At 32.6% G+C, this 17,932-nt stretch overlaps 1 protein-coding gene across 1 annotated transcript in view; it reads right to left on the reverse strand.

Annotated features, from left to right (window-relative positions):
• Nucleotides 1-4,008: 4,008 nt before the first annotated feature.
• The window catches only part of Smp_198230 (hypothetical protein), a gene marked incomplete at both ends in the record, with an annotated part of 41,417 nt that continues 27,493 nt past the window's right edge, over nucleotides 4,009-17,932 (reverse strand). Inside the window, 9 exons of the mRNA XM_018791178.1 lie at nucleotides 4,009-4,326; nucleotides 6,471-6,653; nucleotides 7,625-8,067; nucleotides 9,403-9,461; nucleotides 11,319-11,389; nucleotides 13,154-13,824; nucleotides 13,936-14,859; nucleotides 15,037-17,208; nucleotides 17,264-17,276. Of these exons, the coding sequence (XP_018645690.1) occupies nucleotides 4,009-4,326; nucleotides 6,471-6,653; nucleotides 7,625-8,067; nucleotides 9,403-9,461; nucleotides 11,319-11,389; nucleotides 13,154-13,824; nucleotides 13,936-14,859; nucleotides 15,037-17,208; nucleotides 17,264-17,276 (4,854 nt within the window). The remainder of the gene's footprint in view (nucleotides 4,327-6,470; nucleotides 6,654-7,624; nucleotides 8,068-9,402; nucleotides 9,462-11,318; nucleotides 11,390-13,153; nucleotides 13,825-13,935; nucleotides 14,860-15,036; nucleotides 17,209-17,263; nucleotides 17,277-17,932) is intronic.

Genomic DNA, 17,932 nt, shown 5'->3' on the forward strand with positions numbered 1-17,932 from the left:
ATTTGTAGCGCATCTGATTTATGATGTTGAATAAAAGTTCAATATTAAGCAGTTTTGCCGTTCATTTAATGGATGAGTGTTTCATATAAGAGTATAATTCCTACAGAGGAGTTCATTTCATGTTCTAACTTTCATTTTGTTTGCTTTCTTCATCTGGTAAATTGGGATGCTCTACAGTAACATGCTTATAGAAGATATATGTAAACAGCTTTAGATGATTAAAGTCTCCAGTGAAAATTACACTCTTACATGTACACTGACCAATTAAGTAAACAGAAAAATGTTTGAAAATGTTAGATATCATACTATTGAACATCAAAAATAGATCACTAATCTCATACTAAAGAATCATAGGACTATTATTCATCAACGTAAATTTGAAGTTTTGTGAATAAGTTGAGTAATAACATGTAATGAAACAATCTAAGAAGTTTTGTGATGAAAATTACATAATGTGTGTGGTCATTCTTCAAGCTAGCTACTATTCCTATCTCTAGGAAGAAGACATGACATTAAAATAATAAGATTATACCTTATTGACACTAAACTAGTTAGGACATTGATTACATTAAGATGTAATGATTGTACAATCTCAAAAGGCTAAAGTAAACACATTTACTTTGAGTGAAGCATTATGCAATCTACATAAACTTGTATCAAAGCCATAGAAACTTAGTGACCATTGGTATATCGATAGATATTTTGTTCGTCATGAGAATATAAAGTATGTAATGTAATTTTAAAACCTTACAGTTTTTTTTAAACGAATTTATTGAAATACAAACCATATATAATATGCATCGAATTCATGGATTTGTTGAAAAGCCAAAAACACTCACATTTGTAGTCGCTGTAATTTGATTAAAGTTAGGAAATCGACTATCAGGTGACAACTTGGGGGAGCTTTACAAAACGGATAACTTCGGGCAACTCTCAAGGTGACTCTGTAAAACCATATCCAGTTACTAGCCAATAGGGATACAGGTGATATGAGTGAATAGTTTATTACAGAAAACAAAAGAAATCAGATTGTCTATAAACGTTTTATATGACTATTAGGAGATTCAAAATAGGTTTGGGAGTTACGATTAGGAACTGAGGTTAAGATTGTGAATTACAGTTAAGGTAGAAGGATGCTTTATAGCCCTATGAATGAATACTTAAGCATTTAATTCTATGATTCCGAATTATCACCTTTGAAAAGTTCATAAATCATGTCAAAATGTTAACTTAAATCTGATTGGCTCGTCGGTATAGTATGGTTCTACCTACAAATCAGTGGTTGGGAGATATTGTCCTCGCCTCGATATTTAAAGACCTTGAGTTAAGTTCCATAGGATCTTGTGGGTGTACACCATTGAGTCATTTCAAAACATAACTTTGACGGGAAAAATGACTTGTGGCCAAATGGAAGTGCTTAGGTCATTCGCCTATGATATACATTTGTTATTAGATACTGATCGATTGTAATCCTTAACATAAACAATATAGAAATCCAAATCCTTACAAACTAGGTGAAGTGTGTGTGCCATTAATCCTAATTCACGTGAGTTGATGGAAATTTCTCATTCAGATTGCACTAATAATGTCGTAAAGCATTATTCACCAAAATTTTATTGCTCAAATCGAATGTCTAATGTCCATAACCCTAATTCGCGTAACTCTGTAAAGCCTCCCACTAGTTGGTGGCACTGTGGGGCATGGAATTTCTCCCGTTTCTGTCCATTTAATAACTATAAATGAGCAAAATATGGAGTAACTAGCCATAAGAAAGGATTCTGCAAACAAAGCAAACCAGCCCATTATCGAACGCCGAAAAGGATCAATTTTGTTCCCGCATTGTCAAAATCTAACCCTAAATGCCGAATTAAGTATTTATTCATTAATGTTAGTGATCGTATTATTACTCTGCAGTTGGACTGGGTTAGTGAATCAAAAATATTTGATTATCCATTTAATTTTACTTATAATCCAGATTCAATAATGCTCGATCAGTCAACCAAGTATCTTCCTATCTTCATATGATGCACAAATGGAGACAGAAATTTTCTAGTGACTTTCAAAATGATCACAAGGTGCGAGCACGACCAAGAATAACTCCGAGTCCAGACTCATCCAAGAGTGTCTCCCCTGCTGAGTCAATGTTCGGAAAGAAGATTCCGATTTCACTTGATAGCATGTATTCACAAAGAAGACGAAATTATCAATCCAAGGCGAAGAGAATTAATCGTCAGTTTCCTAATGGGTTAGCAATGTATGTAAGAAACCTTCAACAATGGGTACCTGAGTGGGTAACGGGTGTCATCTTAAGAAGAGTCGGTGACGTGATGTATTATAATGATGTTATTGCCTGACACGACACGTAAACTATCTCCACGGTAGACGAATAAACTCAGATAAAGAACCCCCTAGCTCAAACTTGCCACCAGACTATTTAGTTGATACATTCAGTCTTGAGCGGCAAGATCAGTGCAGGAGAAGTGATGGCTAAATCCAATGAGCAAGACTTATTCTTCAGAAGAGAAAGGCGATATGATGAGCCAATCAGAAGTAAACTAACGAGAAAGTCAATCGATAATGATCGAAAAAGACTTGAAGGACAAGTGTATTTCATCAGCTAAAAATGGGTTAGTTTCCTAAGGGGTGAATTTTATCCAGTAGCCCAATGTACTTTCTTGCTTATTCAGTTGGGGGAGGGGGAGTTAGCGTATTGCATGTCGTGTATCAGTATCAAGTTCAATACACCAGCCATCACAACAGGAATCACCAATCATTTTAAATCATAATAAACATGATAATTTCAATAATTTGATCTACTGATTTTTCAATGAGATGTTTTAATTTTTACAATTGTCGCAAGGGGGTTTTGTGGAGATTTCAGTAATTTTATATAGTTGAGATCATGAGTCAATTAAAGCTAGACCACCATGGAAAACCTGAAAGCACTGGACGGCCGTTTCGTCCTATTGTGGGACTCCTCAGCAGTGGGCGTCCACGATCCCGCCTTATGAGATTCGAACCCAGGACCTACCAGTCTCGCGCCAGAGAGCTTAACCACTAGACCACTGAGCCGGCAGGTTTTCCATGGTGGTCTAGCTTCAATTGACTCATGATTTCAACTATATAAAATTTTACAATTGCGTGTTAACTAGAATTGAAAATTTTTAAATCAGCTTGTAAATTTTAGGATTTTTGCAATTGAAATATATCATTTGAAATAAAAAAAGGTATTCGATTTCATTCAGACAGTATTATTTCATATTACATAATTTCTCCGACCATACATATATATATATATATTTGATAAATTATTCATGTCTATATATGTGTGCATAATTGTCTCTTTTTCAATTTATGTACATCAATGTACTTTAGTTAAGAAGTGAGGTTGTAGTAGTACTAGTAGATAGGATAGAATAGAATAGTGTTATTTTTGCTTGATACTGTTAAACAGAAAGTAATTTGTATGCATACTGAAAATTTGTCTAACAAAGCCCAAATCTACCATTCCCTTTATGATTATCAATATTATTTTTATCGAGTTTATTGACGTATAAGTCGTAGATATATTACTGGTTCCGAAATAAAGTAAACACTTAAATCCAACAAAACGTTCAGTCTAGTATATTTGTTTAGTTGATAAGAAAACGAATTCTTGACATTAATTCAAAATTTTTAGATATCTGAATTAGAAAAGTTCTTAAAGTTGTTAGAATATTTCAAAAATGTCTGCTCTTTGAACAAATGTGGTATATAAGTGATATAACTATAAGGAAATAAATGAATAGTAGTTAATAGGACGTATGCGTTACGCCCTATGTGGGATGCATCCGTTAGATGAATCTAGATTCATGTGTTGAAATCGACATCAAGACACGAATCTAGTATATTTCGCTTCCAAGGCAAACGCATTATCCTCTGAGTTATTGATTTTAGATAACCACTGATTTGTTCAAACTCATACTAAGTAAGATATAATTATTAAATGGTTCATATAACATCTAATAATCAGTCCGTGTCGCAGAAAGTAATAATATGATAACTTACTGTTGTAGATGATGCTGTGACGATTTCCCCTGAATTTTCATATATAGATCGTTTACTTGTGGAATTCATAGCTTGAACCTCCGGGATCTGTTGTTCTGTTACCCTTATGTCATGATTTCGTGATGTAGCACGATACTTATCATTATAACTAGTATTTGTAATAAAATCATTATTTCTAGAATTACGAGAGCTGCTTCTCTGACGATTACGTCCACGTACGTTAGACAGTTCCAAAGGCTTAGACTCTGAATATTCACGTAGCATATCTTCATAAAGAGCCTATTTAATATGACGTAAAAACAGAAAAGAAAACATTCAAAAGATTATTAGTATGAGGGGGATTTGTGGAGGTTTCTGGACTTCAGTATTTTCGTGATTGATTAACCTCAGTTAGACAACCACTGAAGATTCAGAAGGTACTGGACTGGTATTGATGTGAGCTTATTGCCCTGGACCCTTGAATTGGCGAAAAAGGTTTAACTTCATAGGACTTACAGTATTGCATAACTACTATCCAATGTAATTATAAGTTAATTGCCTTCTGCCAGACTCCACTGATCACGGCTAATCACTAAACCTCTGGGATCTACCTCTCTCATTAGTGTGGAAGGTTTATATGGATTGTTTAATTTTAAAATTTACATCACGGACTGCCCTTATTTAGACAACCACTGGGTGCATAGTTCAATATTTTGACTTTTGGTCAAAGAATTTCAGTGAACTCAAATTTCCAAAATGAACCGCTATACTTAAAGATCTCTAAAGTGAACTCATTAATTTCCATAGTTGAAGTCATGAGCCAATTGAAGCTAAACCACCATGGAAAACCTGGGAGCACTGGAAGGCTGTTTCGTCCTATTATGGGACTCCTCAGCAGTGCGCATCCAGTGCGAATTTCGATTCAGATTAGATATAACTATTTCAACCTCACCAAGAGTTGGAGAACTCACACTGATCTCCCATTTAGATTGCTTAGTAATGATGGCAATCGGAGAGTAGTATGAAGCCTGCTGAAATAATCCCTTGAAAGTGTTCTTCTCCTTTATTCTAATCTCTTTGGCTGGTAGTAGACCACTAAAGTCCTGATAAGATCATTCAAAGCATAGTTCAAGTAAATCTTAATACGCTTTATAAACTTAATAACATTATGGAAACTCGTATCATGTAGCCTGCAAGTTGACATGGTGACAAATCAACTAAAATTTGTAAGAAAGGTATAACTCATCTCTTTAACAAATCACAGGACTTTTTTAATTCAGACATATAATGCAGCATATGACAAGCAACAATTCACATTCATATACCCGATGGCAGTGGAGCGGCTTAGTTTAAATAAGTGTATTTATCTAGGCTACTAAAACTGATTCTTAACCATGTCACCTAACATATCCAACACCTTTAACAGTCATCGCGTGAATCCCTACTATTTGAATCCGTGACATTAGGTTATGTCATTCAAATAGATTTTTATAAGTATTATTTAACACACGTCCAACAAGTTCTGTGAAAAACCGATTACTTCGAAACATTATTTGTATACACAGAGTTTTATAGGGTTTTTAGTTCCGATTATTTCCTGAAAGGACTTGTATTTGAGAAAAACAACTTATGAGCACTTTTGACTGGATTTGAAGGAGTAGTTTCATAATAGTTAGACGTCGAGTTAATGGAAGACGTTAAAATGGGACCTATATCTTCTCAAAAATCTTCGAGGTTGAAACTCAGTTATATATATTTATACTACTACCACTACTACCACCATTACTACTACTACTACTACGACTGCCACTCTGAGATTTATCTTGATAATGTCATCTTATTGCTTCAATAGTGTTGTAACTTAAACCTATACATCGATTAGTCAGGCTTCATTTTTCTGATGACTGACAGATTATGACAGGTAGGTCTTAATTTCGTAGGTTAACGAATGACCTGTGAAATAAAAACCTTACATTCGTTTTATTTTTAATCATTTTTATTTCATGTGAAATCTATTTTGTAAGAATACCTTTATTGTCATGAAATAACGTATATTTCTACTGACCAGTTATTCTGCCTTTCGGTATTCATTAGTTAGGGCCACTGACCAATCACTCATTAATTCGCTTTCTTCACTTTGCCACATTATCCGTCACATCATTTGAAATGATCCACTGCACAACTATTATACTATTCCTTCATTTTACCGGATATGAATGGGAAATGTTGCACTTATATTACAGCCGGTGTGATTTTCTCCTTTTCCTACTTTTAATTTGAAGAAAGATCGTTTTTCAACATAAACTTATCGTGTATGATTCTGTACTCACTTATATTATTTTATAATAAAACATCATTCAACATGAATATAATACTACAATTGTGCGGTTGCTTCGAAACAGAATGATAAACACACGCACATAAAGTCAAGAGAAAAAACTCACCTGTAAACGTACAATACCACGTTGTGCACCAGTTTCAGCTGCCTGAAGACATGAAACTCGATCTAGTAAAGCTTTATGCTCTGATTCCAACTGGTCTATACGCATGGCTTGATCATGCAATCTTGTTCGATCAAGTAGAGCAGCTTCCGTTAGAGAAGCATTGGTAGCTTGAAGTTTAATAATCTAAACAACAATTATAAAAGAACATTGAAAACAACCATCTTTTTATTTATTATTGTTGTTATTATTAGCTGATTAGCTAGAAGTGAATACCATAAAGTTTCACAAAGATTATTATCAAACTGTTACTTCAGCATTAAAAGTAGATAACTATTTAGTCAATATTGTATGAAATTTACTTATAAGTAAATGATTACTGTGATAGCTTAGACGTTAAAAGTATAAATTCTTAGATAAAAGGTTGTGGTCGCTAACCCCATGCCCAACCCTCCTCCTTCATCCGGGCTTTGGACCGGCAGTAACCCCAGAGGGTCTCCAGGCTATAATATAGATTATGTTAACTTTGAAATCCGCCATTGATCAGTACACAGACAACTACTTATATTCGTATATTATGTTTATTGATAGTTATAAGATATTGCAACTAACAGGTTGTCATATTCCTAATTATTCCCTTTGAGAACTGAAATATTTGCAACTGCCCGACCATTGCTCAGTGATTAGTGCCACATATTTCTAGCCTTTTAGAGCCAATCTGATTATATTAAGTAGGTTACAATGCGGCCACCGGTCTATTTGACTTGATATTCCGTGCACTGTGTTGTGATGGTGGTAGTTGACAGAAAACCATGGACCCAGGTCTTTTTAAATATTGCAAATAGAAAGTCCTCATTTTTTCTCCATCGAAACTCTCGTCTAACTGGCTTACTTAATGCATATTTAATTATGAATGAAATTAAAGCGAAATGGTTATGATCAATTTTACTTTTACGATTTTGATTGTAAAGTCAATGCAAATAGAATTGGTTTTTTAATCTAAAATCATTTTTGACCTTGATTTATCAAGTTGAATACTATAGAGGAGAAAAATGATTTTTGAAAAAGTTGAACCTAAAATTTATAGATTATTAAGTAGCCGTATATGATAGTGCTTTCTAAGGGTTCTAAACATATTTAAAACTAATAATGCTCACGTCTGCCTGCAACTCCAAAGCATTCATCGTTTCTGAACTTTCGTTTGTAGAGAATTCATGTGAATTTCGTGATATATTCATTTCATAATTTCCATTAGGTGAACCTCGAGAATCCATAGCAACAAGAAGACGTCTTCTTAGTGCAGCTTCAGTTCGACGAGCAGCAGAAAGACTAGTTTCCGCGGATCGGGCTTCAGCACGAGAACGTGCTAACTCATCAGTTAGTTCGGTTATACGTCTTTCGAGCTCACGTCGACGTCGTTCAGACAGACTGAGATGTGCGCGGACTAATTCTAAATCACCAGTTTGACGTAATTCTTGCAACTGAGCGCTGTAGTATGATGGATTATGTAATGAATTAGATTTTTCTTCATTTTGTTTATCCACATTTCCATACGGATCCATTGAGTAAAAATGACTTGGAGAGCTGTGTGATGTATGAACTGTACAAGAAAAGCGGATGAAACATCAAGAGGTTAAAGCTTATGGAGACAACAACGTGAGAGAGAGGATAAGGCAAAGTGGGATTACTTTAAAGTTTCTAATAACACTTAAAGAATTTGCACTTGATATATTTTTGAGAGTTTGTAAAAAAATTCGGACAACATGAAATATCGAGAAACTCGATAACATCTGATTGTTAGTGAGATGAGTAGAATTCTATCGTTAAAAATGATGAAAACATCCGTAATGCTGGACATTGATGATATGAAAGATAGCGGAGAAATTCACTCACTATATTTTGGGATATGTAAGATATCTATGAACTGCAGCAATAGTTAAAAGATTGACTATCAAGTATGTATAGTATGACAGTAATTGAAAAAATAGTAAAAAAGATAATCATCATAACAAATAACTGATTAGGAAGACAAACAAGAAAATTTCAAGTCATTCAAAACATATCAGAGTAACTCAATGAAAATTGTCACCATCATCATAAGCCAAAGTGAGTGATATGGTATCTACGAAGCAAATCATTGTGTCAATAAGCTACAAAAGCATGGAAATAAAATAATTGTCAAACAGCGTTTAGAGTACTAACAATATGTTTCATAATAATGGAACCAAGCATCTTAAATATTTATCAAACATAGGTGAGGCTCGTCATGGAATAACACCAGCTGAGGCACTACTGAAAACCATAGACCATTGGATAACTATTTTGCCCTACCATAGGGCTTCTCAGCAGTGTGTACTTACAATATGATAGTTAACAAAAACTAATAAACTTCAGGCCTTTTAGCGAGCGCTTAACCGTTAAAATGTCTGGGTTGATGTTCAATGGTACACATATCCAACCTTATTCGGTTTGCGACATAAGGAGACAATAACAAGATGCAATTTTTGACGTCTGTTTCACTCCTGAAATGTGTATTATTCAACGATCACGACTTTTTATCTGAAATCCAAGAACTCGTCCTCATGTAAGTCACTAATGAACTGGCCACAACGTGCTTGTCTTCAGGTTTGGCGGTTTTGTGGAGGTGGTTTCAAACTTTGGGTCTACATCCCCGGCTTAGTCGTGGATGCGCAATAGTACTATATGGTCTTCAATGGTATCCCGATTAAGATCATTCCGTATCAATTATTACCTTCAATTTAAAACGATATTTACCAAAACCTTCCATCAGATGTATCGATAAAATAGTTTAACTTAGCAATATCGACAGAATAACTAAGTTTCTCAATAGAATAAAGCTCAGTTAACTTCATAACAAGAAAAAAATAACCAAGTAGGGTTATTAGAAAAGAACAGAACACAGTATTCAACTCACATTCACCAGCATTTCCATTGACAGTTCGTTCTTCAACTGTAGATGCACCACGTTGTAACCTACAGAAAGATAACGGGATATTTTGACGAGTTTATTTTAGCTAGGTTAAATTTATAGTTTGTTTAGTACTAAGAGTGTGAATGAAATAATATAGACTACCTATGAGAGGGATCAAATAAATAATACAATTGCATTCGGAGATTGCATTAGGTAGATCGATTTATTATATGGTTTGAACAAAGACTAAAACATCAATACCTGTGTTTGGTTAGCTAATTTAATTAAGTATGAACAGTTCCTTAAATATATCATTCCTGTGAACTTTCATAAGATTACACCCAGTGGTTAGAGTAAAAATAAATTCTGGTTATCAGATAAACTTTGTAAGTTGATAATCAATAAGTAGTCAATTCAATAAACTTGATGAGTTATTTCGGTTTAATTTATTGGATTTATTTTAATACATTCTTTAGTCAAGAGGAATTACTACTATCGTAAATATTGACTTAACAAATTACCAATTCTTACATTTCCTTCTTTTTTTTATCTATAAAAGTCTCGTAATCTCCACTTCCTTAAAAAAAACCAACCCAGACTAGTGATTTACTAGTTGTTATGGTCTGAAAATAAAGAATAGAACTCTTTGAATAAACAACATGATTAATTGTTAACAGCCGTTTCAATGAATAATGAATTATTATTTCCATTCCAACATAATATACTAAGTAATATTAAGTAACCCAAAGATAACCGGTACAGAACTGAATTAATGAAAGGATTGATTTCTCATGTTAAAATCTACAGTGTTCGTAACCAAACTTAACATTGTTAAATTTTTCTATCTATTTATCATTTTATGATGATGACGTCATAATGTTCACTGTCTAATTTTGATACTGATAAACAATCTTCCTATACGCTAGCCAAGCCGGCTCTTCGAATGAAAAGACTGAGAAGAAAGTTTACTGACTTAACTGAATCGGAAATATATATATACCTTAGAAAATTATGACACCAATAGTGTATGTCTGTTTAATTTGATGGGCCGTTTCCATTAATTGTTTAGTATTATCAACTAATTTTGGTTTTATTGCCAGCCAACGTTCAATGTCATTAATTAGACTTTTCGTTAAACATCAAACTTTCTCTATACCTACGTAAATGACCTTTGTAGAAATGAATTGTGTATGTTAATCACATGATACGCACTATAGAGTTGTAGCAATCTAATCACATTTAATTGTAATGGCAAAAATAAACACACCCAATATAGAACAACATCCAACAACACCCAATATAACCTTTTTGAATTTTAGATGGTAAAATAAAAGTTTGAAGTAGTTTAGATAGTGATTGACAATGGGATGTAAGAAGCCACAGTTCGTTTTATTTGAGACTGATCAGCTGGATATACCTGAATCGCAATGTTAATGTTCATACAAAAAAAAATCGAACACAGCATCCAGCATGTTATTTATTGAGGTGCTAACTTCAGATAACCACTGGTTTGTTCTAGGAGGATGTTTCATCTTCATTTGTAAACATTTGGATCTTTCCATTTTTAATGAAAAGGACTATAAATAAACACTAATATTCGAAGGAAGATATATACACCTAATGATTCTTAGATAGTACGAATCGTGCATCTTGAATTCCACTGCTATACATTACTTAACTTTACTTAAAAGCTTCTGATTAGAAAACAATCTGTTCAACAAAAAAGTACATTAAAAAAGAGATTGATAAACGGTTGCAATCATTAATATCGACTAACCGGATAATAAAAAACCCTTACTCAAATGAAGATTAAAAAAAACAATAGTCTCGAGAGAGCAAGTAATACGATAAGTAAATAGTAAATGGTACGAGAGAAGTAAATGGCTTGTGAGTTGTTTTTCTTGCTGTTAGAAAACTACCTTTTAATTTCTTGTTTCAAGCTTTCAATTTGACAATGCAAATTTTCTATCAATTTTTGATCAGCATTATTCTGTAGACAGAGAGAGAGAGAGAAGAAATGGGGAAAGTATTACAAAATTTATGCAACAATAATAAAAAATTATCAAAATCAGAAAACCGCAATACAATTTTTTTTACACTCTAAAAAGGAAATTCAGACCTTTTTTCCAAGAGGAGGTAGAGTAAATCAAATCAAATAAGTTATGAATTTGTTAGTGATTATGGTAACCGTAAAACACGTGATTAGTAATTCATAAAATAATTATGATAGCAACAGTGATTTGTGAACCAGGTGAAAAATAAGTGAGGTTTAGGGGGAGTTAGTACTATCTTATAATTGTATGTTTAATGTGAACGTACTCACTAAAAGCATTTGAAAAAAACCTCGTCACAACATTTTAAAAATTGGATCAACGCAATAAATTTCATTAGAATCACGAATCGATCTAAGTTAGACCACCAATGAAAACCTGGAAGCGCTGCACGGCCGTTTCGTCCTAATATATGACCCATAAACAATGTGCACCCACGATCTCATCACAGGTAGTCGAACCCAGGACCTTCGGTCTCACGCGCGAACACTTAATCTCCAGACCTCTGACCTCGATTGTGGATGCGCACTGATGTGGACAAAATGGTCGTCTAGTGCTTCCACATTTTCAATGGTGATCTTACTTAGATCGATTCATGATTTAAATGGAATTCAACTATCTTCACAACCCTATACTGACAATGTGATAAATGACTAAATAAAAATGTTAATAAAACTGCAACAAAAGAAATAGTTGAGAGTAAGTAATATGAAATATTACTTACTCTCAACTTTACGGCTGTGAAACATGGCCATTAAGAGTAGAAGATACTCGTAGGTTACTAGTATTTGACCACAGATGCCTTAGAAATATTGCTCGCATCTGCTGGGATAACCGGGTAAGTAATAGTGAGGTTAGACGCAGGGTATTAGGGAACGATGGTAAATCAGTTGATGAGGTGATGAATCTTCATCGACTGAGATGGTTGAGCCATGTGTTACGTATGCCTGAACACCGATTACCACGACGCGCTATGATGACTAGTATTGGGGACGGTTGGAAGAGAGTTAGGGGCGGCCAAACCAAAACATGGCATCAGTGCTTGAAGTCACTAACTTCTAGTCTGAGCCATGTTGGCAGATGCAGACTACCTGGTTGGGGTCCGCGTGACTATCGTAACCAATGGTTGGAGACTCTGTGTGACATGGCTCAGAATCGATCACAATGGCGTAGGTGTATACACTCTTTATCTTCCCTTAAACCTTGAGACTAAAATTGCTTCATATCTCCCTTCCTATACTATATCCTTATATACAACCTATAATTTATATACTACTACCAACACTAAATTAACTACTATTAATCCGGTGTTGATCTTGTTGTGCTAACGAGGTATGGCAACTTGGACCGATGCATATATGTGCCTGGTCCTACGTTGTAGCTGACTGACTGACTGAAGTAATATGAAAACAGTGAGAGGATGAAAATAGTGACACCATGTTTATTGGATCAATCAAGTTTAAAAAACAGACATCGGACCCTGAAAATTCTTCTATAATACCAGACCACAAATACACAAAAAACATTTATTTTAGTGATTAAGACCATTAAGGTGTAAAGATACGTCTCAACGATAACAACGAGAAGATAAACAATCGCCCCTTGTAAAGACCGTAACCATGGCTAATGGTGTTCAGTAAAAATGTAAGATAAAGGTGCACATTAGGAGAGAAACCAATCTATTTCCTTGTCATACCAATCACCTCAGAATATGAACATTTCGTATTCGCTAACTGCTGTCGGTATTTCAATATATATTCTGATACTGTTTTATGTGATATAGTAGTAAATAGAACAGATGGTTCAATGAAATAAGCTAGCTTCAATTGTGTCACTACATTGTCTGGTAGCATATTTAAATTCTTCTCGAATATAAATGATGGATGATATAAATTGGCATCGTTATTCTTGCTTCCTTGGTACACATTCCCACTTGTACTGCAACAATGAATATCATCTAACATCAGGCACCAGATATACATTAGCTCGTAATTGATATAATTTGAATTTGACCAATTACATCGAACTTCTTCTAATTTACGCAAAAACACACGAGGACAACTTTTATTAGAATTATTTATATTCATATAATTTGTTCTTTTATTACTTGTCGTCGATGAAGTAATATTTAATATGTATGACAATTTATGAATAATAGTGCTACAATTTGTTGATTTTGAATTTGTATCATACCATTGCATAATAGCGGTTAAATAAACACGAGACCAAAATGTACCATTATTTAAATCAGTTGAATTAAATTTAACAGGTAACCATAATTTAATATTGATTGATTTTTGTTTAACTAATTGTTGTAAACCAGATTTAAAATTGTTAATTAAACTATTATGAAATAATAATGTCATTAATTCATCTTTTTGTTTTAATGCATGAAACCATAAATATTGAACAGATAATTGTTGTTGTTGTTGTTGTTGGTGATGATGATCATTGAATATTTTCACTTTATTATAAGGCCATAAACCTGTCATTAACCATTCTGAATAACACATTTCATAAATATAATATAAAAGATGATTGAAAATTTCATTATCTTCACGTAGAATACTATCTCCTTTAGATGGTCCAGTAATTGAACAATTTGTTGAACTACTCATTATTATACTATAATTAAAACCATATATTGATGAATGTGTTGGTTTTGATTCTTCATGTATTAAACAATATGATTCAAATTGTACTGACATTAATATTCTAAATATTAATATGAATAAATAAACTTTACTATGATGATTTGTATTAGAACATATAGTATTCAAACGTTTCATTACTTGAGGATTAATACAATTTAACAGCTGATCTAGAAATGATGTATTCTGGTCATTATTCACAATTGGTTGTATAATCATTTCCCATATACGATATTTTAATTGAATAAATAATTGTAATAATTGACTTGTTACATAACTAAGATCTGTAATAGGTTCAGTAATATTCTGATATAATGATGTTGTTGTTGTTGTTGTATAAGTAGATAATGATAATAAATAATTGATCGCATCTACAAAATTATTATAGATTTTTGTTATTGATTTTAAATCATTCGGTATTAATATTAAATTGGTATACAATGTTCGTAAATAGATTAAATGATACATTTCACTTGTACGACATAATGAACCAATTACTGTAGGTGGAATCAATTCAAATATAGAATCTTTATTCATTCTTACATTAGGTAATATAATCGTCATAGTAGTAGTCAAACGAAATTTGATCTTTTGTAATGTATGATTTGATAAATTAATTAAATCAATACAAGATATGATCCATTCTATATGAAATGGTTGTAATATGATTAAACCTTCACGAATAATTTGATGAAACCAAATATCATTAGAAGATAATTTTTCATTATAAAATATATTCAATTCATGGAATAGATATTCTTTATTATCATTCATGATTAATCTTTTGATAAATGATATAATACGTGTATAATGTCTCATTGAAGATTGTTCATTATTGTAATAAGTACATATTATGCATAATAATAAATTTTTACAAAATTGATAAATATTAATTTTATCATGTAATGATGGTTTAATAATAGCAAGTTGATTACCATTATCAGTAGTAGTAGTACTGGTAATGATGTTGTTGCTATAGCGTTTTATTTGAATAGTATTAGTATTATTATTACTAGAATTCTCTAAATTTAAATGATAATTCCAAATATCGTATGTTTGTAATATAAATTGTGTTAATGTAAATATATTTAGATCAATTCGGTTGGAATATGATAGTTTATTAAAATGTTTTCCAAATTCCTTTTGTAAAGTATTAAATAATGATGAAGCAAGTTCATGTAAATGACTAATAGATGGTTGTTGTTGTTGGTGGTGGTGACAAGTATTATACATAAGTGATCTATAGTTTTCTTTTATTGGTGAACTATGCCCAAGTACTTTTGAATGGGGTAAATAAGGTGTTTTTTTATTCATTTGTAAAGGATAATGTATAACTTTTGTGGAACTACTATTATTATTCTTTGAAAGATCAATATCATATTGTATACTATATAATATTAAAGATTCTAATTGTAATTGAAATGTATTATTTTCTAATTGATTCTGATCATAATCAACGGACGATGGTATAGTTTTATCATGACAAGTTTGTGTAGAACAATTGAGCATATTTTGTTGATTGGTTTGACAAGCTATTGATATTTTTGTATAATTTATTGAAGTAGGAAACTTAAATAATTCGTTTCTTAATTGTTCAATATCAGTAATTAATTTATTGACTGATTCATTTGTTGGATTATTTAGTTTATCAATGACAGTTTCTTTTTGACTATTAGTAGTAGTATCGGTCGTTGTTGTCAATAAACTTTTAGGATTTTCAAGAACTACAGTATCTCGACGTAAAGCAATTTTGGATGACTTTAAATGATCCCTCTTATTAATATTATTATTATTAGCAGGTTGTTCTGATGAAATAATATTTTCTTTATTTTGTTTAATATCATTTGTCGTAGGCTTATTATTAGACTTTGATTTAATATCCTGTTTATTAATATGATCGGTCATATTTGAACTTGAAGGGTGTTCCTGATTATCCTTTAGGGATTTAACTTTACTACAACTGGTATCATTAAATGAAGCTTCACTTTCATGTTTATCAGTAGTTTTACGGTCAATATTATTGACTTTCGAAAGATTTTCAGTTTCAGCAGCAATCTTCGAATCAGTGGATTTACTTGACACATTTGTCATCGGTTTAGTCTCTTTCTGTAAGGGTGCTGGTTCATTCGTCGTCAGATGAGTGTCAGAACTCTTTGTGTTGTTGTTCTTGTTGGAGGAGTCTTTTACAGATGTACTAGTGTTTTCTGGTATAGTTTTCTTGTTTTGGACATCTTTAGTAGCAGAGTTAGTAGTATCAGTAATATTGGGAGTGTTGACTACATTAGATTTTATTGAGTTAGCTGTTTTCGTTGGTATATTTGTTTCATGTGAGGAATTGGTCTTTATGTCTGACTCTTTCTTGCTTGATTGAGTGTCAGGCCTTAAAACATTGCTAATTGCGTTATGAGTAGTGGTTGTATTGTTATTAAAAGGAACTTCGGGTTTTTGTTCTGCCGGTCTTACAACAGAAGTTTTCTCATTTGATGGAAGAGTGCTAGAATCGAAAGTTCTGTCATTTGAATCGCTTTTTTCTTTTAACTTTACATTATTGTCTATTACATTACTACTGTTTTGGGGTTTACTAGTTGGACCACTATTTGTTGATTTTGTAATATTAACTGAATCTGTTGAGCTTTCCGCCACGTCATTTTTAACAACTGGTTCGTTAGTTATTTCATTTTTGACTTTATGGTTTTTATTATCTAGAAAATCACCAGATTGATAAGAAACACTAATTTTCGGCAATACAGTGGGATGTGTTCGTAGTTGATCATCATTTTCATTATTTTCAGTGATTACTGCTTCATCGGTACTGTTTCCTACAGCAATAGATTCGTATTTAGGGCTATTGGTTTTAAAAAAGTTCTCGACTTTATTTAATAACCCTGGTTTTTTGTTAGGATCACTAATTGAGCTCCTTGCACTATTTCCTTCACGATTAAAAATTGAAGATGGTCTATGTAATAAATTACGTATAGGACTTGTTGATGGTGAAGCTGCATTTCGAGTTTTCGATGGTTGTTGCTGTTCACTTTCAGGTTTTTCTAGGAGGCTGGTTGTTGTTCGACTAGCTAACTCTTGTGTACTATTTTCAGAAGGTGTATGACCTATATGAAATATATTTATTTTGTTTTTTACCAGAATTTATTTAATTCGACTTACATGACCTTTCAATCTAAATGAACATGATAGAAATCATTTAATGCATGGTTCTCCTTTTTAGTGAACGAAAATAAATAACCATAAATAATAATTACATCAAAAACATTTGAAAGCAAACAGAACAACAGGAGATCGGAGACTACATAATGATTAATAAGTTTTAAATATCTGGGTCCTACAGGAGGTCGGTTGCGAACTGAGTAGCTCGGTACTAACGTCTCAGACTGTGAAGCTGGATGATGCTGGTTTGAATGTCACAGAGACTATCAATCCCATTAAGGATTCAGGTACATGCTGATTTGGAGTGCTAACTTGGATGAAACCTAAGCCAAGGGTATCCTACTAACTGCCTTTAACCATTAAAAACACAATAGAGAGAAAATAGGTGCATGTATCGTTGCGTCAAAACCTATTGGTACTGATAATTTTAGAACTCTAGTTGTAGGAATAAGTTATAGTTATTCCTAGATAGAATACCTTATTTCCAAAGAATATTGATATTTTCTACCTAAGGTTTTAAGCCAATTCACACTGAATATTACTGAAAAATACTACTGAATCAATTGATATAAGATTGAAGATTTCAGAGGTAGATTATGCTTATCGATTTTGCAGAATACTAGTTTTATCAATATATTTCCTATCACTTGTTAATTATGAATATTTTCC

This window comes from Schistosoma mansoni, assembly GCF_000237925.1.
Source record: "Schistosoma mansoni, WGS project CABG00000000 data, chromosome 4 unplaced supercontig 0032, strain Puerto Rico, whole genome shotgun sequence".
NCBI lineage: Eukaryota > Metazoa > Platyhelminthes > Trematoda > Strigeidida > Schistosomatidae > Schistosoma > Schistosoma mansoni.